Source organism: Andrena cerasifolii, chromosome 5 (genome assembly GCF_050908995.1).
Source record: "Andrena cerasifolii isolate SP2316 chromosome 5, iyAndCera1_principal, whole genome shotgun sequence".
In the NCBI taxonomy this organism is placed as follows: domain Eukaryota; kingdom Metazoa; phylum Arthropoda; class Insecta; order Hymenoptera; family Andrenidae; genus Andrena; species Andrena cerasifolii.
Genome location: NC_135122.1, coordinates 1,752,272 through 1,778,707, shown reverse-complemented (window position 1 = coordinate 1,778,707; position 26,436 = coordinate 1,752,272). Strand labels below are relative to the sequence as shown.

At 36.1% G+C, this 26,436-nt stretch overlaps 1 protein-coding gene across 2 annotated transcripts in view; it reads left to right on the top strand.

Moving 5' to 3' along the window:
* The window catches only part of LOC143369385 (protein gooseberry-neuro), a 125,115-nt gene that overhangs the window by 91,500 nt on the left and 7,179 nt on the right, over positions 1 to 26,436 (top strand). For both annotated transcript variants that reach the window (XM_076813257.1, XM_076813256.1), the window contains exon 4: positions 23,994 to 24,190. In XM_076813257.1, the coding sequence (XP_076669372.1) occupies positions 23,994 to 24,190 (197 nt within the window). The remainder of the gene's footprint in view (positions 1 to 23,993; positions 24,191 to 26,436) is intronic.

Below are 26,436 nucleotides of genomic sequence, written 5' to 3'. Positions count from 1 at the left end.
ATATGTTTAAACAACGATCAAAGGGAAAAGTACACCCGAAACGCACTCATTTTTGAAGATATTTTGCTATATATTTTAAAAACTAAGGGTCTAGGAGAAAATTTGATTATTCCACGGGATGCAGCAGACATTTTTCCTTCGGAAAGCATCAACAGAAATGGTAAGTCACGTTTTGTTTTCAATACAGAAGCAAAATAGTTTGGCAAAACGTGCGGCGCCGACAGTGGTAGTCACGCGCGTTAAGCGATTGTGTGACTCTAAGCGGCAGTGTATCGCGCGCCGCCGTTGACTACCACTGTCGACGCCGCACGTTTTGCCAAACTATTTTGCTTCTGTGTTGAAAACAAAACGTGATTTACCACTTCTGTTAATGCCTTTCGAAGGAAAAATGTCTGCTGCATCTCGCGAAATAGTCAGATTTCCTCCTAGACCCTTAGTTTTGGAAATAAATTGAAAGATATCTTCAAAAATGAGTGCATTTCGGGTGTATATTTCCCTTCGATCGTAGTTTAAAAATATTTAAATGTTCATAATGCAATAATAACTTATATCGCTGTATTCGGGAGGGTTTACAGAATAATTTGACGTACCGAGCAACTGAATAACTATTACCGTTTCGACACAAAAGATGTTCAATGTGGAAAATTTGCAGTTTTTTTTTCAAAATCGAATTTCTCAAAAACTGAGGGTGATGGAAACAAACGGTTTGCGGATTTGTGTTCAGGGCGAAAAATTCTAGAAGAATCACCCAGTGGATATTGCGGAACAAAAATCGTTTTGAACAGTGTAGTAGCAAGAAATGTTTCCTCACGCGTTATCCTTTTTTGTTTTGGAAGGAGGTTGCTGAAATTAAAAAAATGACAGAACCAACGTTCCTTGTTGGAGACATTTGAAACGTATGAATGACAGAAATAGTTCAGGAGAATTTGTGGTTGAAGAATCATTACCTTCGTGTACATTCATTTAGAAAAATAATCTAATCAGAGTTCTACAGATTACGCGGGTAACTCAGGGAAAGGACACTGAATTTATTCCCGCGAAAAATTCAAATATTGAATACATAAGAGTAAACGATTTTTGCCGAAATTTTGGTTAATATTTACTTCTCGAACACGGTAGAATACGGTTAAAAAAAATCAAGATACTGTAAAATATACATGTTACTGTCTACAATATGTATATTAGGGTGGCTCTTATTTACTCTTGGTGAAATTTTTTTTCAAGATTTTCTTCGCGACACCCCCCAGAATAGTTTCAAATAATAAAAAATCTGTGTAGAGTTTGAGCCCGATCGGATAACAGGAAAAAGTGCCCCTGGGCCCTTGACCATTTAAATAATTATTTAACAGCTCACAAAGACGAGTTTATATAATATCTTCCAAGTTATTGATTACATAAAAACATATGCCAAACAAAAGTTGTAGATTTGATACTTTTTCTCCTGCGACAAATGGCTTTCGAAAAAAGTCCGAAAATTTTGTTTAAATCCACGCCACCTTCATTTTCGAAAATCTGACATTAAATTCGGAACAGGCGGGCAAAAAAGGCCACAGATACTGATATTCGAAAAGTGCTGTATAATTCGTTAAATATAAAAAAATCAGCAACGAAATTCAAAATTTCGGCCAGACAGATCGATAGAGAATTTAATTGCGAAGAATTTAAAAAAAAATCGTCAAGTTTTTTGAAAAATTACAACCTGTAGGGTGATTTGAACAAAAAATGTCATCATGTACCACTGTGCGACGCCTGAGGGGCTCGCAGAGGTAAGGGGAACGCGTCCAAATTAAGTCCGTAGAACAAATTGGGAGACAGGATGGATTCTCATTAGGGATATCTGTACGCAGTTGAAAAAAATAATTTGTAAAAATAATTACGAATAATTTTTTATTAATATTTCGGAAACTAATAAATACCCGACGCTACAATTTTAGATTTAGGGCCCCACACCCCCTCCCCACAAACCTCGTGTCGATCGGCCACTGGGGCCATTCGGAAGTATATCCGAAATTTCATTTGCAAGTAATACTTCGTTGAAAATAGTTCTGTTATTTATAAAGTGTTAACCTCCACTGTCAAAAGTTGATGCGATTTTTAATATTCTCACCATAAAATGCTTGGTGGAACGATATTCATTATTATGTATTACACTTGGTTGCGTAATATCGCTTTCTCGTACAATTTGTCTTGTGCTAATATTAGGATGATTATTCGTTTCTACAAGAATATAGTATTTTTCATTTTGACAAGCTTTGTATTGTCATGGTTATGAAGTTCTTTGTAAGTGGAATGCCTACGTAGCCAGAGGTGAAAAACTACGGTCAGAGAATTGCATTTTTCTATGAAATGGTTATATCTAACATGTTGATAATCTTGCGTTATTATATTCCTACGATCTTACGAATGAAACTTGAAGCATCGAAAAAGTTAATTTTGAACTTCAAAGCTTTCGTTGTTTAATTAAAAATTTTCCTAATTCAAACTTACTTCAAGGAAGGAACTGTTTGAAACGTGGCAACGCTGTACGCCAGGTAGTCATCTATACAGTGTATACTTGTACAAAGGATACAGTAAAAATTTGTAAAAACACTACCAAGCTGTAAACATGTATTTAGTAATTTGTTGCGAACCAGTACGAACGCGCAAAGGGACGCCACAAGTGTAAAATGGAAAGAGAAAAAAAGATGGACGCAAAGCGACGTTGCCGCATTTCGCTCGTATATTTTACGCTACTTTTAATGAAAATATTATATTTCTAACTGCATTAAACATACTTTTTGTTTAATTGAATTCCAAAACAAAATATGTAGTAATAATTTTATTAGGAATAGACATGTAAATAACATTTTTGTCTACATAATTTTTTTTATCTAAGATTGGTATCACTGCAGAGCTCCCATGTATAAGCATAGACTTACCCCTCTCGCCGCCTGCCCCGCAAGTGAGGTATCGAACCTCCTTAAAAGAGAAGTTCATACACTGCATTTTCAGTGAAGGTTTACTGTAAAAAAAAATGAGTGGAGTAGTCGTCTTCCCAATCTACACAAATCTGTAAGGCTTGTTTATTTAAATATCAATGGACCAGTTTTGTAAAACTAACTAAATAGGATTTTGATCAACTGCAGTTGTTAATATATCCTAGCCGAATTCTTTCAAATTCACCTTCTTATGGCAAAGAATGACTCTTTATCCGAACATATCGTGGGACATGACGGTTCAGATAACTACTTACAAGGGGAGGACACCATGTGGCAGACATCGATTTTGATGAGCCTTGGCACGATGGATCTATGTCGAAAATCAGTAAACAGGTGTTGGAGCGTTTCTGCCAATGGGCCTTAGTAATAGAGATATTTGCATGTAAATTATTAAAAATTTCATAGTGGCCGTGGGGTTTTAGTGGGTAAAAATCCCACAACTACCCTGGCGCCCGCGAGGATATCCCTCTGAAGGAAGCCGGGTGCCTTTTGAAGATTTTCCCAAGTTAAAAAAAAGAATTTATAAAAAAAATTATAAATATTTTTTTTATAAATTATAAAAATTATAAATATTTTTTTTATAAATTATAAAAATTATAAATATTTTTTTTATAAATTATAAAAAAAAATAATATTTTTTTTATAAATTATAAAAAAAAATAATATTTTCACGTAAAAACAAAATTATAAATATTTTTTTTTTGACGTGAAAATATCATCAAAAAGCACCCTGAAGCCCCCAGAAGGGAATTCCCCGCGGGCGCCAGGGTAGTTGTGCGATTTTTACCCACTAAAACCCCACGGCCACTATGAAATTTTTAATAATTTACATGTAAATATCTCTGTTATTAAGGCCCATTAGCAGAAACGCTCGGGCACCTATTTACTTATTTTCGACATAGATCCATCGCGCCAAGGCTTATCAAAACCGATGTCTACCACAAGGTGTCCTCCCCTTGTTAGATCGTTCGGATAATAGGAATCAACTAATTCTCCCTACCATTAAATGTTCGACTACGCTTGTTTTACTGATCGGATACAAGGAAACATTTATTCTATGTATTCTGTGTAATGATACGAGTTCATATTTAGCGGTAAGGTACATGTCCCAATACCTGGACATTTAAGGCACGGGGGAAAGGCGATTGAGAATTTTGCAGTTATACAAGTGGATTTATATAAAAACGATTTTGCAATTACATGGGGCACTGCGTGTACTTTATCATTAAAAAAAAAACCAACATGTTATTGAATTGAATAATTTTTTAAAATATTGAAAATTCATAGTCCTTACCATGGCCCAATTCCTGGACAGCTTAACCAGTATGTCCCGCTGTCCCGATTTTACTGTCCCATTACCTGGACACATGATGAAACATCAGCAATTTGGATGTTTTCTAGGGAAATTAATTAAAAAAAAACACACAATAGTTTTTCCTATTGGCATATTTTTTCTGTATAAGTAATTTATTCAAATCAGTAAACAAACTTGAGTAAAAACAATCTATTATTGAATGATTAATTTTAAGATTATGTGTATTCGTGTGTGACACGCGAATGTTACACATGAATATTGAATTGAACATTACCATTAAAACAAGATAATAAGAATACAAAGTAATAATTGCTAAGGTGTTAAATAACGATTTTAATACTGTGTCAACAATAACTCGTACTTATTTCACAGTTTGCACACATGGTCAGGTTTAGGACCGTTCCGGAATTTCACTGTACCAGTAGATAGACACGCGAATAAAAAGCTAATAAGACCTTTAATTTTAATCTTCCAATCAAAAAATAATACTACAAGGTACCAGTTTTCTAAAAATGTATTAGCTGTACCAATATACTAAACATTATTAATTATATTCGCTTAAGAAAAAGTAGAGACTGTTTAGCAAATCAGATAAGAACAATACTAAAATGCTGTAAACTGGAGAGTTCAAGAAAATTTATTTTTATTATGAGTGTTACAAGTTTACTAAGAAAAATATGTACATGAATATATTTGATTAAATATTTGAATAATTGAATAAAATAGTTATTTTATGGATAAAGCGAATATTAAACGTAATAATCAGTATTATTTACACTAGTGTCCAGGTACTGGGACGTGTCCAGGTATTGGGACATTTACCTTACGCCGCGGGGCCAGGGTTCCGGTGGTAAGAGTTCAACACCATGTTCGGTGAACCCTGTACTGGGACAAAATTCGTTCAGATAAATGGAGGAGTTCTATCGTAAATGCTTGAAAACGAACATGTGATAAACAAGTTTTCTTACACGTTAGCGCTTCATTCCTGTAGCCTTTCGCTTACTCGTAGCTGTACGAGCATTACTCGAAGGAAGAGTTTCGTTCATATGTAAACGTATAGATCTTCACTCAGCAGGGATGCTGACCAGCACATTTCAAGATGACGTTGCTTCGAAAGAGATATTTGCTTTCGACTACGTGGGCCTCCTCTAATTGATTACACGCATCTTTTCACGCGTTCTATTCAGCTGATCGCCTCTCTTTTCATCCCTGAAAGACTGATATTGATTGCGCCTATCAACGAGTAAATCTGGTCGACAACTAGAGGTCGCTTCATATGATGGAACGAGTAATTCATCGGTCGGGCATTTGTCGTTATGTCAACGAAAGTATATCTATTTCTGACTTACGTCGGGTATGAATCCAAGTCACGCACGATTGTTTCTCCTTTGAAAGAAATCAAATGTTATTTATGAATGGAGAAATATTTTCTACGTATACAATATTTGATAATAAGTATTACGCTAGAGATTACTTAATCTTTATTATTAGGCTATTATCAGATTTAAAGAAAAGCGATGTTCCGCGATGTGTAAAGCAAACTCTCCCCACGTGCTCAGGAAATAAAATATCATACGCACTTTGCACTATATGTTGGTCAATTTCGTTTTGTTAGTTAATTATATAAAAAATAACGCACTAAACATACTTACAGCAAGACAGTAATTATTATTCAGACGGAGGAGAAATGTGTCTAAAACGATCCCTCAGGGTAAATGATCCCTGGCTGTTCTGCGGCTATTAGTGGTGCTATTTCTTAACATCGATGTTCAAAGGTTCAGCCCGTGCGTCCTCAAGTGTCGCACGAAGTGCCATGTAAATATCAGCGCCGTGTGTGTTATAAAAACAAGAAAAAATCAAAATTGGGGTAAAGCTACCAGTATTGCCCTCTTTAGTTAAAATGTCCTATCTAACATTTTGGAACAACCGAGAATACTGAAGTTTTATCATTTACTTTGTACCGTCCTTATTTTCCTTCATTCAAATTAAAACATGTTGTCATTATTTCGTAACAGCTTAATATAATTTTTTGTAATAGGTGTACCGGTAGATGACGTGTTATTACCGTACCAATTGATTAATTGTTTTAGACAGGATATTATAACCATTTGGAAAGAAGTTATGTTAAATGCATTAGACTGTTTTTAAATCTTTACGAAGCACGTAGAGTTTTCTAACCTTACTTAAAAGGTAAAAGACGTGTGGAACATCAAATATTTCAACATATCTAAAAAAAATTAAAAAATGCTAGATAGGACAGTTTAACTAAGGAGGGCAGAGTAGTTGACCATGTATCAGTAGTTGACAACTTTTCAGAAAAACATGAAAAATAAGGTTTTCAGAAGTGGCGAACTGTGGGTATTAGGAGCCGCGGCGCGGTGTTGAAAACAGATAGTTGCACTTCTAAAAACCTTATTTTTCACGTTTTTCTGAAAAGTTGTCAACTACTGATACATGGTCAACTACTGGTACCTTTACCCTACTGCAGAGATGGGCAAAAAATTATTTTAAATAAAAATTTCGTACACAAATTTTTATATAAAATAATTTTTTGCCCATCTCTGCCCTACTGCCGTTTATTTAAGTTAAGGTATTTTTCAATGTTCTGTAATTTTTGTCAAGAACGGCTTAGTGTGACAGCTGTTTTTCCACGCATTTAATGACAATTCAACAATAATTTAATGTATATTTCGTTACTGAATGTAATAATTTGATGTTATATTTTTTATATATTTGGCGGGCCAGTCCTCGCTTCCTCCGGGGCCTCTGGTATACGCGGCGGCCGTAGAGGGCGCCACGTGCTGCGTGGAGACTGGAGAGAGCGGTCTAGCCGCACTGCGAGTACTGACTAAAGTATATTAAATTAATTCCGCCCCAGAGAGGCTCACCCATTTCCACTGTCCTACTGTAATACATAACAATATTCAACCACTGAATGTGAGTTGGATGTTTGGGATCATATGATCCCTCTCTAGTAGGATAAAATGATCCCAGGAATCCCAGGGGTGCGCCAAAAAGTTTTCAGTCTGTGAAGCTGACCTCATACTGCAAAATCATCATCAGATCATACTGCAAAATCACAACTTAAAAGGTGTCGAGTCTCAGGTACACAATAACTTTTAAGTTGTGATTTTGCAGTATGATCAGATGTAAGAAATTTAAGCAAGAAAATCGACTGTCGAATCGCAAATCGGGTCCCGTAAATTCGGGTACCTGTACACCCCTAAATAGCAATAATTTCCGTTCTAAAGTAAAATGTCTATCTATTGTTCCTAAACCAAAAGTGAAGGGTGACCTTTAAGAACACTTTACTTTGTTTTATGTAGCAAATTAGTAATAACTCATATGTAAGTTGTCATAGTGAATTAATTAATTAAATTAATTTTAAAATTGTCTCAACTCCTTTAAACTAAAATATTGAATGATATTTCACCGAAGGGAAGGTAGACGCTTGCTAGCTTAGGGGTACCATATTTCCAAATCCGCCCCTATTTATCGTTGCTATAAATCTTTGATTCCATGTGTTTTGTGTAATATCATGAGAATAAAAGAAAAAAAGTATGTCTGGATTACCGTTTTGCTGTACGTCTAGTATGTTATTTATGATATAATTGGCACACAAAATGAAATAAACCTATAGTGCATACGACATTTTTTTATTCAGAATGATTTATTGAATACGTGGGAATCGTTTGTTGAAAGCATCGCGGAAGTATAAGAAAAAAACCACTGTATAAGAAAAAAATCCGCGTCTCTCTTAACCCACTACTGACTTTGATTAGCTTAAATTAGTCTCTACCAAGTTTTTATTATCTTCGATCGTAAAATGATCTTCATACGGCCCGATAATTACTTAAAACCGAAGCTGAAAATCTGAGCACTGAATTGATTTGTATACAATTGGAATTAGCAAAGTTGATTTCACAATCTTTGCATCTGAACTTTTTTAATTTTTTCGAGAATTAAAGGGAATTAGCTTCTTTCATAGGCTAAGTAAGTATCTCCGGCGCGGAGTGCTCGCGCCGTCTCTCGGATTTTTTTTCAATTTTGGGAGTATACGAGCGGCAATTGTTTAAGATTCAAAAGTGAAATATGCGTTTTGTAATTTATTGTTTAACAGGTTGTATGTGGTTACAATAACATTAAAATACAGTAAAATAATGGTCTTAATAATAAAAGCTGGATTTCAAGCAGTAAGTACCAGTGCATTTCGACAAAAAAGTTTGACAAAAGGCCTAAAATTATTACAAAGTTTTCATGTAAGTGAAGTTCGAGAGGAAATTGATGAAAATAAGAATCATCATATAATTGGCCACGTTTTAAGAGAAACACCCGGGGCGATTAGTACAAAAAATAATGTAAATATATATAAAGTTAAAGTTGGGGTAATTACGTACTGTTTAAAATTCCAAACTATTATAAATAAGTACACTGTAAACATTACATAGGGTTTTCCAATTTCAGTACAATTGTTTTATTATGTGCTAGCTATAATGAACCCTATTATTTCACTTAAATCTAAATAGATCCGTAAAAAATACAACTTGAGTTTGTCCTTTAACTAATTTCAAACATTTAAAACTTCCGCAAATTTCACCCTCATTTCTTTCCCTACTATATTCAACCACATTCGATTAATCATCCCACTTTTCAAAAAAGTGACCGCAAGGCAGCGCTGTCCGCGGTACTTACCTAGCCTATACATGAGTCATGTTTGTGGGGGGTGGTTATAAGATTGCTGGAAAAAGGTTTACGTCTGTAGATTCTGCTTTCCAAAGGCGACATCTACTGGCGTCAAGTGAAGAAGTTGTAGGGGATATCCGATTAGGAAGACTACGTGCCTAATCGAGGAATTCAAGAACACGTCCGTTAGGTCGGGGAACAGTATTCATTATTTTAATTTGTACAGAAAATGTAGCAAAACCCTTAGCAACTAACAAACAGAAGAACAATTAATTATAAACATTAATAACTCACTTCATTCATTCTTCAGTCATTCGATAAATTATAAAGTCGCGCGCAAACAGGCATACCACACACAAACACGAAGCCCCACAAAGTAAAACGAGAATGGCGACATCTACTGGCGTCAAGTACAAGCGCTACGTGACGTCTGACTGTCATAAAAAAAGTATCATTTTGATAACTATTAATCCAGAATAATTCTTTTATCGTTTAGAAAAACAGCTTGAAACATTAAGTAAAACGACAAATGGGTTAATAAAATAATAATTTTTCGCTGGATCATGTTAACACCGGAACTATGTCTAACAAAGGAACACCGCGAACCCGGACTCACCGATTGGAACGCAACTTTATGGGTTTTTAGAGTGACTCAAAACAAGAAAAACGGTGTGTTTCATTTCGGCCCTACCGCCCTTTAAGAGGGTGAAAACTAACCTCAAAGTTAAATTGGCACTTCCACATTTTCGCGTATAACTTTCAAAGTACAACAGAAAGATAGTGTTGGTTTATACAAGGTCCAACTGACGCGCTGCGCCTCAGAGTTTCCTCTATAGCAGCATTGAAACCAAGCAAGATGGAGTGAGCATTTAATCTCTTTCTAGGAGACCACCGTGCAGGCCACAGTGTGGACGGAAAGCAGAGTGAGGTCTGAAAGACCACGTCTTAACTCGATGGGATCACCGTAAGGAATTTTTGCTATTGGGCAGGCCATAACGGTCACGAATTATAAACGTGCGCAACCGCGGAAACCTACCCGGGTCATTCCACGCGAAGTCGGACACTTTTCGGAGTAACATTTCGGATTTTGGTGCAACTTGGATATGTTGTAGTCTTTAGGGGTATATAAACATATCTCGAAGGATTTTTCGAAATGTTAAAAATTGTGGATGTTACAGCTCTTTGAAATATAGTGTTTACTATTTTTCCAAAAATTATAACTGTTGAACTAATAAACTAATAAAAATTATTTCACTTAATAAAAACGAATATTTGACCATTTATTTAGTAATTGTTCTAAACAAATGCAATTAGTTTTATAGTTGAAGGCACCTTTTTAAAAATTTGGAAAAAATAGGAGGATAAAGCCCCGTTTTTCTTCTTTATGGACATGTTTTGAAAAACGTGGACGTTTTAAAATTGGCCAAATGAAAATTAATTGAATGTAACGCTGCGTGAAATCGCACCGGCTCGACTGGTCGCTCGGGCCGTGCGGTACTCGCAGCGGCCAAGCGGCTATACCTGATATTCTTATACTGGATTCTCGAAAATGGTAAGTATTTGAAAAAAACTGAAGGAGGAAAACTCTTACTGTTTTTTATATCCGACATAATACGGTATCTCAATTTTTGGTGTTCGCAATATTTTCCTTGAAACGAGGGTGACTTTTAGTTTTTTTTAAATGAAATGTTATATATTTGATTATCCAATATGAAAGCGACTATCAAGACAAATTCAACCATATGGTATACTTTGACCTTCAAGGCCACACAATGTTAGGAATGAAATAAAGAAACCCTATCTACCAGATAGATAGTTGAATATATTTACTTCAAACCTTGCAGCGGTCCTCATTAATACCCTATATAAAAGTGGCAGGTATAGCTGCTTGGCCGCTGCGAGTACCGCACGGCCCGTGCGACCAGTCGAGCCGGTGTGATTTGACGCAGCGTTACATTCAATTAATTTTCATTTGGCCAATTTTAAAACCTCCACGTTTTTCGAAACATATCCATAAAGAGGAAAAACAGAGCTTTATCCTCCTATTTTTTCCAAATTTTTAAAAAGGTGCCTTCAACTATAAAATTGCATTTGAGTAGAACAATTACTAAATAAATGGTCAAATATTCGTTTTTATTAAGTGAAATAATTTTTATTAGGTACTCTTATATCTGCACTGTAAGCACTCAAAAGGTCATTTTTATCAGTTTATTAGTTCAACAATTATAATTTTTGGGAAAATAGTAAACACTATATTTCAAAGAGCTGTAACATTCACAATTTTTGACATTTCGAAAAATCCTTCGAGGTATGTTTATATTCCCCTAAAGACTACAACATATCCAAGTTGCACCAAAATCCGAAATATTACTCCAAAAAGTGTCCGATTTCGCGTGGAATGTCCCTACTGCAAGGAGAATAATGTGCGCTCACTCATCCCCTTTGATACTCGCGGTAACTTTAACAGCTTGTCATGAAATATTGACTAACATTTTTTTCGAGCAGCCCAAATTCTTCGTGCCGCTTTACCGCGGTGAGACAAGAATTTAAGCCGGAGATCGGTCGGCTTCATTGTAAATGGAACTTGTCTCCGAACCATTCTTCTATTCTTCCGTTTGTCGCAGAGGAAACGCAGACGGGCTAGCAGAGGCACCGCCAAAGAGATCTTCAATGATCCTCTGTTGTTTGTTCTTACCATGAGAAATTCTACTCCCCGCTCGACTCGTAAGCTTCTGGTTCGGAAACATGAATTCGCTTCCGACGTACAGAGTGTGAAAAGGTTATATGCCACGGTTCCCACAGGTGATCTGTTAAAAAAATGTACCGCAAAATTCACATTGACCTTGAAGTTGAGGTTAAAATTTGTTTATTGTAACAACGTCTTTGATGCACTAAAAGGACCAAAAGTGTAGAAGGAACTATGTTCCAAAGGATGTTTTAAACAATGCACAACAAAAGTTGTTTCTTCGACACCTGTTGTCCTCCCACTATAGTCCAATGAAATTATACGGAAACATGACCAATCTGTGTAATAAGTGAATAAACTTAAACTTTAAACTTTAGGGATACGTAGAGGATATATAGTATGTATTACGAATATATAGTATAATAATAGTATAGTATGTATTACGAATTTTGTTATGCTGCTCAAATTCACTCTGAGGGTGAAATTGAACCCTGAAAATCCGCATATTTTCGGATTTTGTATTATAACTCGCGAACTGTGTGAACTCTAAGTTACCGAATAATTGTCCTAATTAAAAGAAGTAACTTTTTTCTGAAAACTTTTTTTCTATCTCTTACAGTTCGTGAGTACCTACTAACACAACATCAGTAATTTTTCAGTGGTCAATTTCAGCCTCTTAGAGTGAATTTGAGCAGCAAATATAAATTTAGTTATACTCAGAAGGACATTCCCTACATATTCACAAGGTTTCATAATTTTTTTAATTCTCGGTCATATAATCTTTTTTGTAGACAATTTTCTAAGCTATAAATTGTATTATAAGTATTTTCGTCGTCGGACTGATATATAACGATATATTCGTGAAAAAGTGTTGTTTTTTTTTACCTTTGACCCTCTGTAAAATTTTTAGCAGATGTCGGATCGATGGGGACATTTGACATGTTGTTTAAAACGGGTTTTGTTTACCTCACCGACAATCATTTCATCGACACCGAATTTCGCCGACAGTATTTACTCGTCGACACATTTAGATCATCGACAGTCATTTCGCCGACAATATTTAGTCACCGACAATGTTTACTTGGCGATGGCAACGTCTACTGCTTATAACGATTGTTATTTTTCTTCAACCACTGACACCATTGTGTCGATGAAATGTTTGTCGGTGAGACAAAGGTAACCCGTTTAACCTTTTCGACCCGACTATTTATATTCGGATTTTACTATCTTTTCTTGCAGAAATCGATTGTGCTTGGCTGCGGATAGGTATAGATAAAATTCGAAAGTTGTACGTGAATGTTAAAAATTGGGACATACAGTGAGTGTAAAAAGTATTCGTACAGCGACCAGTTTAAAGTAAAACTTTGTACACCCATGTCAGTAATAAATTTTAACGGAAAAAAATGATTAATACATATTCTTCGATGTTTGTAGAATAGATTTTGTGTAAACAAAATTTTATTTCCCTTAACATTTACAAAAATATTAACAAAAACGCATTTACAAATTCGTACAGTTAAGGCTGCTGTCTCACCGGGCCTTGAATGTGTGCATACGCTCGCACAAGCTAGGAATAGCGTGTACGTATACGCGAAACCGTTTCAACCAACTTTCGTCGTGGAATCGGTAAGAAGGAAGTTTTTGCCTCCAGTAGACATCAGTGCAGGGTGGTCTGGTGCGTTGAAATAGTAATGAATTTATGAGTCGTGTGCAAAGGCAGACTCGAGAAATGACAGAATGAGGCTTCAAGGATTCTCCGTCAGCGGCGCTGATGGCATATTCGCGCCATGTACCATCAGAACCGGTGGAAGTCCAAGCTAGCCGATAAATGTAGGAAAGACATAGTTGCCGATACGTATGGAGAGTCGTATCGCGTTGTTGCCGCATTTCCCCTATTACTATTTTGTCGCCAGGGAGGCTTGAATGAATCACGGCGAAGCGGCTGGAGAACGGAGATGGGCAAAGATAATATCTGGATAAATTAGAGTAAAAGTTCGGTTCGAGAGGCATACAGTGTTGCTTGCGGTGGATCGTATCGGCATGAACGTTTCAGTAACATACTGCTGAGATTTTCCAGATTAAAACGAGTTCAAACACGGTATAAATCGGGTTATTTCTGGAACTGCACTAGATAAATATAAATGAAACATTTCTAATCTAATAATGCTAAAAAATATATAAAAAAAATTATGTTAAACGATTTTATTAAAAATGCACTAAAAACTAAATTAAAATGCAGTAAAGACTAAAAAATAATTATTTTCTTGTACTACAATTTTTCTCCAATTCGAACATAATGGATCATTTCTCGATATAAATTGTGTATTTACTACGGGAATCGCGATGCGACTAGCGTTCCGAACACAGCAGCAGCTTTTTGTCGTTTTCGTAAAGAACGCGAGTGGGTGATTTCACGTCGTTTGGATTTGTGGTTATGGGTTATATTTAGTGATAATGGGTAATTTTTTCACTCCCTAGGGGTCAATTTTTTTTTAAATATTGTATTGTCATCCAAACTAGGCGCACCTAAAAAGTTTCAAGACAATTGGATAGATAGAAGTTGGTTAAATTTGAGTTGCCCGATTTAAACCATGCATACATCAAACATACAAACAAACAGAGGATCGAAGCTGAATAAAATCGTTTAAAAGTAATCCGATTTATACCGTGTTTAAATTCATTTTCATCTGGAAAATCTCAGGAGTATGTTACTGAAACTTTCATGCCGATACGATAGAAAATGTGAAAGTTTTACATTCTATTAAAACAAACAAAATAAACAATCGTTGAACAATCATATCATTATATTTTTTCAGAAATATAAATATTGTACAGAATGAGAGAAGATAATAAGAATTGCGAAGTTTAGAGGGGATATTGATACGCAAATTAGTATGTTTCATCCAGATATGGGCATTATAAATTATTGAAATAAACTATCAAATTAAAGAGACTTTATCATTATTTGTCGTCAAATAAAAATAAACCCAGAGTTATTTTTATTTCAAACGCCACGGATGAATCAGTTTATTCTACGGGAATTGATCAAGGATTTATTTAAGTGTATTTTGGACCAAAATATTTCAAATTTGTTTGCGTTAGCGAATTCGAAGTATTTGGGTCCAAAACACACTTTGCAGTAAGGAGAAAAAAGAATACAGAGTTCAGAAAAGAAAATTCACATGCTAGTGCAAATAAAATAGGACTTAATGTGAATTTTATATTTTGCCATGTCAATGAACCAAAGCATTCTGCATTTAATACTGGGCAGAGGGTTTAAGTGGTGGGGATAGTGCCAAACTTCTAGCGTGTAGGCCAAACCGAGCTGTCAGCGTAGAAATACGCATCACAGAATAGGTGTGCGTTAGCTGCGAAAGAATTCAGAAGCATTATTGGTCAGAACATTGATTCCCAAGCGTACCTACGCCTACGGTTCGAAATGTCTACGGGACTACTCTCAGAATAGTTTCACCGTTCGCACGAGCACCATGTCTGCAGATCGAGCATCCGCTGTGTATATCTGCATGTATTGCATTTATAAAAAAAAAAACCAGACAGCAACAGACCTTTGGTCTGCACTACTTTAAACACTCTCTGTCCTTCAATCTTTAGCTGTCGCGAGCCACGAGACTCTGTCTAAACTGGTGAAAATCGCTAGAAACATACGTTCCACACGTAGGAACGCGGCATTAGGGAGTCTCAAGTGGCGTTCGGTTCGCCGTTCGGTTCAGATCTGGATGCGGCCTAACACAGCGAAGCATCCCCACCACTTTCTCGTTTCTTTCTTGCTCTCGTTCCATCTCGCTCTCGCCTTCGCAGAACAAGAGCGAGTCAGAAGTGGTGGGGATAGCGCCAAGCTCCTGGCGTGTAGGCCAAACCGAGTTCTTAGCGTAGAAATACATACATCAGAATAGGTACATTAGCTCCGAAAAGATTCCGGAGGTTTATTGGCCAGAACATTGATTCTTTCTCGATAGCTTCATTTCGTATTGGTTTACGCATAGCTTCGTAACGCAACTACTACGTTAAGAATAAACAGCAGCCACACGGCTTCGTTCAAGCGGAGTTGAGCAGCGTTCCCGTTACCCCACCATACCCTTCGGGAGCCCAGCAACTTCAACTGCCAATCCACGATCGTCAGGTGGTGGTGGCGGATTTCTTCTCGCGCGCTGCTCGCGATACCGAACTCACCGGCCAATATATCTGAAAAGGACTTTAATGTTAATCCCCCTTTGAAGATACTAGCATGTTACAGAACTCCAGGTTTTGTTCTCTCTCAAGCTAATTGGGACCAAATGGTCAACAATATTGGAAAAGACGTTAACTGTATTATCATGGAAGATTTTAATGCTCACCATACGATATGGAATTGTTCCAACACTAACGTTAACGGTGAGAGACTCCTACAATCTATTGACAACCATGACTTATTTCTTCACAATCCAAACTCATCCACCCGCATAGATTTGTATAGAAATAGAAAGTGGAATATTGATCTTATCTTATGATCCATGAACATTGCAGATAAAGTTGACGTAAAAACTTATGATGAAACCTTGGATTCTGACCATTATCACATCTTTATAAGCATTCATGTTGAAAAAAACTATTACCGTAAAGAGACTTTCAAAATTGATTCTATTCGCACTAACAAGGGGAGGACACCCTGTGGTAGACACCGATTTTGATGAGCCTTGGCACGATGGATCTATGTCGAAAATAAGTAAATTGGTGTCCGAACGTTTCTGCCAATGGGCCTTAATAATGGAGATATTTACATGGAAATTATTAAAAATTTCATAGTGGCCGTGGGGTTTTAATGGGTAAAAATCCCACACTACCCTGGCGCCCCTGGGGGATTCCCCTCTGAAGAAGTCGGGGTGCCTTTTGAAGATTTCTCCACGTTAAAAAAACTTCATTAATTCTTTTTGTAAATTATTTTTTTTAACTGTGACAGTGGTAGTCAACGGCGGCGCGCGATCCACTGCCGCTCAGCGTAACACAATCGCTTAACGCGCGTGACTACCACTGCGGCGCCGCGCGTTTTGCCAAACTATTTCGCTTCTGTATTGAAAACAAAATGTGAGTTACCATTTCTGTTAATGCTTTTCGAAGGAAAAATGTCTGCTGCATCCCGCGGAGTAATCAGATTTTCCCCTAGACCCTTAATTTTGGAAATAAATTCAAAGATATCTTCAAAAATGGGTGCATTTCGGGTGTCTTTTTCCCTTTGATCGATGTTTAAACATATTTAAATGTTCATAATGCAATAATAACTTATATCGTTTTATTCGGGAGGATTCATAGAATAATTTGACGTACCGAGCAACTGAATAACTATTACCGTTTCGACACAAAAGATATTCAATGTTGAAAATTTGCAGTTTTTTTTCAAAATTCAATTTCTCAAAAACTGAGGATGTTTGAAACAAACGGTTTGCGGATTCGTTTTCAGGGCACGAAAACCTATAAGAAAAGGCTATTGAATGACTTGATGGTTACAAGTCCAGATGGCTGTCGAACTGTGTAATAAGTCTGTGGGATCAGCATGCATAAACCGTGAAACAGATACCCATGTAAAAAGATGTATTAATTATAATGCCTCCGTATAGGTACACGACAGAATGTATTGCTTTGAACGACGCTCTGGATATTGCTTTAAAAAAAACGTAATCAAGACTTTCTCATCCTCTCGGACTCCTTAAGTGCCTTACAAAGCCTTCAAAGTACGAAAATTGGCATTACAATAAACAATTACATACTAGAAATAAAAAAGGAATATAATAAATTTTTACAGGAAAGTTCCAATAATATCACCATAAAATTTGTTTGGGTCCCATCACACGTAAGAATTCAAGACAATGACGATGCTGACCGCTTAGCAAAAATAGCTACAGAAATGCCTACTTCACACTTATTAACAATTCCGTATACTGATCTTTTTAAAAAATTTAAAAAAGAGCAAACGCTCAAACACAAAGTATTATAAAAGAACGAAAAGACGGATCAAGGGACGAAACTAGTTCACAAACTTTTGCACTGAAAAAGTAAAGCCATGGTATGCTCATAAAGGCTTTTCTCGCGAATTCATTTTTGCCATCAATCGTTACAGAGCCGACCATTATCACTTGAAAGCATCACTGGTTCGTATTGGAATTGTTAATGATCCAAAATGTGATTGTAAACAGAAAACTCAAAGTATAAATCATAATATGGCCTGGCAATGCCATCTCTGCAATGCACAGGGATCACAGTTAATTAGGCAGCTACAGAAACACAAGTTTCAATTACCATTATGCATAGATAATCGCTCTACCAACTATTACCGCGTGTTTATGTGTTTAAAACTTTCTGAAAAACTGTAACTTAAGAATCTAATGTACAAACCGAACAAAATCTAAATATTCAGGTATAGTTGAAATGAACCTCAGTCGAGGTTCCAAATGCTTAATAAAAGAAAAACATATATCGTTTACCCTATATACAAAATTTCAGAAAGATCCGTTGCGCATTTGCGACGTGATCAGGGGGCTACCACTCTCATTTGCGATTTTGGAACAGTGTTTCAACTGCCACCTAGCCAGTTCCAATTTTTTCGAACTGAAATTCAATATGGCCGTGATCACGTGTTCATGATTCATCTGTACTAAAGGCTGAAACAGACACATCAATCCTATCAACAATTCTATCCAAAAATAAGTTTTATAAAATCAGTTTGGCAGTAACAGGTGTGTATATAGTTGAATATATATTTTTAATGTAGTATATGTCGTGACATAGCTCTATAAAAAACATTATAATTTAAAAAGATATTCTACATATATTATATTAAAAACATATATTCAAACTATATACATACCGGTTACTATCAAACTGATTTTATAAAACTTATTTTTCGATAGGATTGTTTGGGTTTCGTACAGTAGTAGCTCGCATCAATCAACAATTCACAAATGCCATGCAATGCATACCAATGGCGTACGTCGTACACAGTACAGATGAATCATGAACACGTGATCACGGCCATATTGCATTTTAGTTCGAAAAAATTGGAACTGCCTAGGTGGCAGTTGAAACACTGTTCCAAAATCGCAAATGAGAGTGGTAGCCCCCTGGACGTGATTAAGTAACAAACATCCAAACATCCAAACACACTTTCGCATTTATTATATTAGTAAAATAGTAGAATTTGTAATAAAGATGCTGTTCTGATGGTTTTCAAGAAGCAATGAGTAGTTGGGAAATTTGGAAGAAATCGGCCGTAAGCGTAAGTCTTTTTCGAAAATGTACGGCCGTTAAAGTGTTAAGGGGTCATGCTCAGTCAGGAGGCCGAAAAAAAGGGTGGTGTTTGGAAATTTTTTACTCAAAAGCTATAACACATTTTTCAAAAAATCTTTTTTCCTTTTAAGGATTGCATCTAGTACTGTGCACCGTAATTTTTTTATTTAAAAATATTTATCAATAACTAAGTTATTGTCCATCACTCGAAGGCTCTCTGCAGTGACCACTGCTGCTCGAAAGTCGATCATCTAAAATAAAAAATTTAAAAGAATTTACTTATTATATTATATTATCTAGTATTTGAACGAAGGATTTTTCGAAATATTGATTTGGGAAAAAATGGCTGATGTTTAAAACTAAGCATGGGCTAAAAAAATCCTTCGTTCAAATACTAGATAATATAATATAATACGTAAATTCTTTTGAATTTTTTATTTCAGATGATCGACTTTCGAGCAACAACTTTCTGGTCAGCGCAGAAGCCCTTTTTTAGAGAACCTTCGAGTGACGGACAATAATTTAGTTATTGATAAATATTTTTTAATAAAAAAAATACGATGCACAATACTAGATGCAATCCTTAAAAGGGAAAAAGATTTTTTGAGAAATGTGTTATAGCTTTTGAGTAAAAAATTTCCAAAGACCACCCTCTTTTGCGGCCTCCTGACTGAGCATGACTCCTTAATTTTAGATCCCTGACGAATCCTCGAATCTAGCAATCACTATTAGTGTAGTAGAAGAGACCGTCGGGTCTGTCCACCCCTTTTTGTACACATTGGAATGATCACTATTTCTTGTTACATCTATAACTTGGTAGTTATTTATTCAAAAAAAATTCCACAGACTTCACCCTGATTTTTAAATTTAAGTTGAAACTTCTGAAGTTTTTACATATTCTGATCAACAAGAGGATACACAATTCAACAAACACAATAAGTCGCAAATAAATCATTTCCACGGGGAAGGTTTTAAGGACACAATGATTTCTCCACTTTACGTTCCATCATGACATACTATCCATATCTGTTTCGTAATATGTGAAACGAATATGAAACATGGGAAACAACCAAAGGAGAAGCGCTCTTTGAGTAGCAAGGCTCTCAAAGGAGACTTGCTCTTCTACAAGCCTTAAGAATCATTCTATAAAAATATTTGTTGATTCCCAATTAAAAACGAAAATCTTTCGTAACATCAAATTTCTTTAAAATTCATTACTATTAATTATAAGTAAGTAGCATTACTAATTCCTTCATAATTACTTTTAAAAATCTCTACTATTGGAAACCATCTTGTGCCTCGCACCGCGTCTCGTGTTTGGATTCCATCAAATGTTAGAGCGTATCGATTCGAACGGTTTTCCTGGGTTCGTAAAAGGGGCTTAGCCTTCACAGCATTTAATTCTGCACCGAGAAACTGATCTGCAGGTAGGCAAACAGAATAGTGAAGTAATCCCTATCGGAAAGTGAGCAATTGAAGTGCGAGTGGTTTCCTGTCATAACAGACATAACAGACCTCTTCTCAATGTCTTCTCCGTTCATTTGGCCTGCAAAAGGTACATGCGAGACACGTCAAGTATCGGTATCAAACCAAGCGTAAGATTTAATTCCATTTTGTCGAAGGCTCACTGAATGCTGAATACAACGAACGAAGGAAGGGAGGCACGAGACAGAAGCTGGAACAGCGCATCGACATCAAGCTTCGATCCTTGCGAAGAGTACAATAGGCTTCACGGGGATGCTCGATTGAACGATAATAGGACAAAAATGGGACAATGGGCGAGAGTCGATTTAGGATCAAACATGTTTTAGGCGATTGCAGTGGTCCTACTTTTGGCTTATTCCTGTTGTAGGATATTATTCTCGATGTCTTTTCTATTACTGAGAGGAAATGGACGCACGAGTGCTTCGCGTTCTCGACCAAATAAACACGAACAGATCAGGGGAAAGAATATCTTCCACCAATAGGTACTTTAAATGCAATACAATGAACAAAGGCATATACAAATTGGTCGCAGGTTGCGTATCGAATAAGCGTATTAAACAGCGAAAGAGAAACTATCGTTCCATATTTGTCTGTAACAATCTTCTTGTAAGTATCGTAAGCACCGCGCATGAAAAATTCTTATAAAGAAGATTTTTTATTCAGTAGCAATTGGCGATTAACCCTGGCGATTAATCCTGCTCCACGATTTCATTTAAAGTGACATATCGCCATCATAATTGAAGAACAAGAAAATAATTTTTTTTTGTTTTTAGTGCATTCTTGAACAAGTTAAATAAAATCATTTAGGTAATTAATTTTTTTTTTATATATTTTTTATTATTTACTTTTTAGTGTTTGTGTTTTGCAACTACTTTTAATCTCTTGACTGATCTGTGGTTTCGCATTCTGTCCGGGACGATTTTAAATATTATTTAATTTATTTATTTATTAACGACACTTAATTTATACAACAAACTTGAACGACTTGAAAATTGAGCTATTTGTACGTGACGGATTATTTCACGATTAGTGGTGCATTTACGGAAATCTCGATGCGACTATAGGCAACGTAGCGACTTTTTGTCGTTTCCGCGAAGAACGCGGGAGGCTGATTTTACGCTAGTAGTGAGCCTCCAAGTATGAATTCGTGGCTCTTTTTATATGTACTACAAAATTGGACTCAGAACGTGGTGGGCAGTGTATTGCAGACACGCGGAAGGGTGCAAATGTCAGTAGATAGTCTCTGAACGTTACATAATACAAACTACAAACAAATGTGAACTGACAGAAGCCTTTCAGTGGTGAAGGATGAGTATGCGAGCAGTTGCTTTTTTCAGCTAAAAATAAACGGTTTATAAACAGAATTAGTTGAGGCAGACAGAAAATGGGCCTTATACAGTGGCTCGCATTAATATTCGGACACTTTTTAAAATCGCATAACTTTTTTAGAATTGGTCCAAGCAACTTGAGTTTTTTTGAGAAGCTAGAAGGATTAGTTTGCTAACTAACGCGTTTCGTCGGTTTGAAAAAAAATGTATTTGGTTGGAATAGCGAAAAGAATAGTAAAGGTCGATTTTTAAACTTTTTTTTTTGAGAGCTTGTAATGAAAATTCAGAAAAACCCGTTTGTAGATTGCAGTAAGTTGTATACGTGCCTAAAATTTCATCAAAATCGGTTAACGTTGCTCCGAGCTACAAACATTTAAAGATCGCAGAATAAGGTCGAGAATCGCTGATTTCGTTTGTAGCTCGGAGCAACGTTAACCGATTTTGATGAAATTTTAGGCACGTATACAACTTACTGCAATCTTGTTTGACGGTTTGGGGCAAGTTGTCACAGAACAATTGGGATTAGGTATTTGCCGCGTGTGACAACTAATCCCGGTGTAACTTGCTGTATCTATCGTGTGATATTGTTTTCTTGGTTGTTTGGCAACAGTTCTCAATAATATGCCGCAAACTTATAAGAAGAAGACGTCCAGAGGTGAGGTGCCCCCGGAATTAGTGTCACGTGCGGCAAGAGAGGTTATACAGGGCAATTACACAATAAGAGGGATTGCAAAGGATTATAATATAAATTACCGCACTCTAGAGCGATATTGTGAGAAATGCAATAAAAAATTATATTACTTTCTTAATTGAATCGAGTTTTTATTCATAAACTTAGCTGTTCAGGTACTGTGACAACCAACCAGACCTCGGGGTATGTTGTCACAAAATAGTTCCTGCAAATAATGTGAATTAGCTCCTAATCTGGTTGACAAAATTCACAGGACCAATTTTTTTTTGTAAAGTCGGACGTACGTAGTTTATATTAATCTAAGTTTGAATGAACTTCCCTGCAGCCATAACCCACAAAAAAATCAAAATAAGAAAATGAGACAACCATACCTGGCCCCCACTACATAGGCTTTATTTCTCAAGCCATCATAAACCAAACACGAACTACTGACATTACAATTCCATTTTTATTTACTATGAAAAACTAAAGTATTGAGCAAGCTGTGACCGCTGCTTTCGTCTAAAATGATAAAATTGCAGTAATAAATGTGCCTCAAATAAGTGTATTCTCATCGATCACTTTCTTTAATTCGTTACAACTTGGATAATAACATTTTGGACGTTGGACGTTCACGTAACAATTTTCCTTGCCTTTTTTGCTCCAGATTTAAAATGGACAGTGCAATTAAAAATCATCCTGCATTGTATAATTAAACGCAGAAAGCAATGGATCTCAGTAGTCATGTTTCAACCAGAGTCGGGCGTTAGTTGAATAAAATATCGAATAAATGTTTCGAATAAATTCTGCTTCGAATAACATTCGAATAAAAGTTACCAGTCAAATATCGTTATTCGAGAATAACGAATAATTTTTTATTTGACTAAAAATTTATTTCAATAAATCGACAAGTAAAAGTAGGCATTGTCTCGCAATCAGACAATATCTAATTGTAAGGACCCTGACTGTGAACAATTCAACTATTTCAAGTCAATATTAGAAGAAATATGGCAGGCTCTTATTTTTGTAAATTAAATTGCAAATTGAAGTTTACAAAGCTTACGAGTCTTAAATAGGGAAATTATGATTCATGCAATAACCAAACATTGCTGGGTCACATTTTCATTGTGTTCGAAATCTTCAAATGACTTGAAAAAAGTTTTTAAGTTAAAGTTACACGCGTTTTATAAGAGAATAAAAAAATTGTCAGAAAGATTCAGAAAAAAGGAGATAAACGTAGGATTGCGGAATAAATTCTTTCATATTTTTTATCATCGCAATTCTTTCTATTCACTTATTCAACCGAAACAAAGAATTTATACTTTAGATGTACTAATAAACACAAATAAAAATGGAAATGAAATGCCACAACGAGCTGTGTTACAGAAAAGGAGCCGTGTTTAGGATGCATTACAACAATGGATTGCCGCCTTGCCAGTACCTGACTCTCCCGCTACGTCGCGCTACTTCACTCATTCCGTTGTCATACTCACACTCATTCGGTCCACCCTCTACATAAATTATATATGTACCTGAATAATGATGAAATTATTTATTTTCTTGTTTCTAGGTCGTTGTGGCGACGAGTCTGATACGGAAAGCGAGCCGGGCATCCCTTTGAAGCGAAAGCAACGCAGGAGCAGGACCACGTTCAGTGGGGAACAGCTAGAGCAACTGGAAACTGCGTTTCAACGCGCCCAATATCCAGATGTTTATGCTAGGGAAGAACTAGCTCAAAGAACCAGTCTTACGGAAGCCAGGATTCAAGTAAATTTCATACTTTTTGTTAAACATCTTTTCTGCACACCCAACTATAAACTATGTATTGTGGCTAAATAATGAATTCATAAGATCGGTGGGCTTAATCACATTTTAAAATTTAATATTTTCGATTATACCCTCCTGCCAGGAAAGTTCGCATCAGTGACGCTTAACATTAAGAGGTTAGACTTCTGTGACGGCCCGAAAAAGTAGATAAACTTCTGATGCAAGTTGTAGAGATATTAATCATTCAATTAAATTGCGGTTTGGCACTTAATTTTAGCACATTGTACAGCACTAAAAACAATTATAAAAGTTACGAAAATATATGTAGATACAGTGGCTCACAGCCGTAATCGTATAGTCTTTAAAATTCCATAACTTTTTTAAAATTAATCCAAACGGCTTGAGTTTTTTTTTTGAAGCTAGAAGGATTAGTTTGCTAAGTGATGTGATTCGTCGTTTTGAAAAAAAATGCACTTGGTCGGAATAGCAAAAAAAATAGAAAAGGTCGTTTTTTGAACTTTTTTTTGTGAGCCTGTAATGAATATACAAAAAACACCGTTTGTAGATTAAAGTAAGTTGTATACGTGACTAAAATTTTATGAAAATGGGTTAACGTTGCTCTGAGCTATAAACGCTTAATGATCGCAGAATAAGGTCGAGAATCGATGATTTTGGGAATTTCCGCGATTCTCGACCTTATTCTGCGATCTTTAAGTGTCTATAACTCAGAGCAACGTTAACCGATTTTCATAAAATTTTAGACACGTATACAACTTACTTCAATCTTCAAACGGTTTTTTTGTATTCTCACTACAGGCTCACAAAAAAGTTGAAAAAACGATGTTTTCTATTTTTTTTTATATTCCGACTAAGTGCATTTATTTCAAAACGACGAATCACGTCACTTAGCAAACTAATCCTTCTAGCTTCTAAAAAAAAACTTAAGTCATTTGGATTAATTTTAAAAAAGTTATGCGATTTTAAAGATTATGGCTGTGAGTCACTGTATATCAAAAACTAACAGTCATGGGGAACATTTGACTACTCCACGCGACACAGCAGACATTTTTCCTTTGGAAAACATCAAGAAAAGTGGTATGTCACGTTTTGTTTTCAATACCGGAGCGAAATAGTTTGGCAAAACGTGCAGCGCCGACAGTGGTAGTCGCGCGCATTAATCGCTGAGCGGCCGTGGATACGCCCGCCGCTATTGGCGTCTGTATCGAAAACAAAACCTGACTTGCCACTTTTGTTGATGTTTTTCAGGGGAAAATGTCTGCTGCGTCGCATGGAGTAGTCAGATTTTCTTCTAGACCACTGGTTTTTAAAATAAATTGAAGGATATCTGCAAAAATTGGTGCATTTCGGGTGTCCTTTTCCTTTTGATCTGTTATTTATAATTATATGAACAAAATTTAGACGAAAGTTTTACTGTGTGACAAGGTAAGTATAATTCCAAAGAAAAAAGCTTTTTTCCAAGGTTAATTTTTGAGATTATAAGGTCATGATTTTTTTGGAGGGATCTTATATTTTGTCGCAGGGCGCAAAGCGACAAATTCAACGATATATAAACATAACGATATACTACAATGGAGAAAAACGAATTACAAAAATAAAACATTTTCAAATTCCATGCGGCACGTTTTCCCGTTCTCCAATCGATTTGAAATTTTCCACAAATTATTTTTTCTACCAATGGCACAATTCTAGGGGACGTCCCCGGATAAAATCTCAAAATTATTCTTCGACAAGAATAACTAAGGCCCACCCTAGTGAGTATAGGACCAAGACAGCTCGCGTAAGCGGATCAACGGTGCGGGAAATTAACGCTGTAGCCTTATTTTTTGCATCGGTAACTTTAAACATGGTGGTTATAGGTACGTCAAAAAGTGTCGCAGGGGGTTGGCCTGGCACTCAAATTGGCAGACTATCCACTTTAAAATGACCTTAAGATATTGCAATCATCCCTTGCCGAGATACAGCGAGTTAGAGAAAAATGAAATTTGTGCAATTTTGAAGCATATCTTCGAAAGGACGTGGTGTTTTGGTTAACCAAAATGTTAACCAAATCGAAAAAGCAAAAGATGCACCTTCACGAAGAGAGATTTATGCTTCTATTGCTTTCTTGCTCTACGATGACTCCTCCGCTTTCTGAAAGCAATTAAATTCAAAAGGACGATTGTAGCTTCCAAATTGATGTTACGAGCCGGGGCTGCAGCAACGCGAGAGGCCGGCGAGTGTGGCAT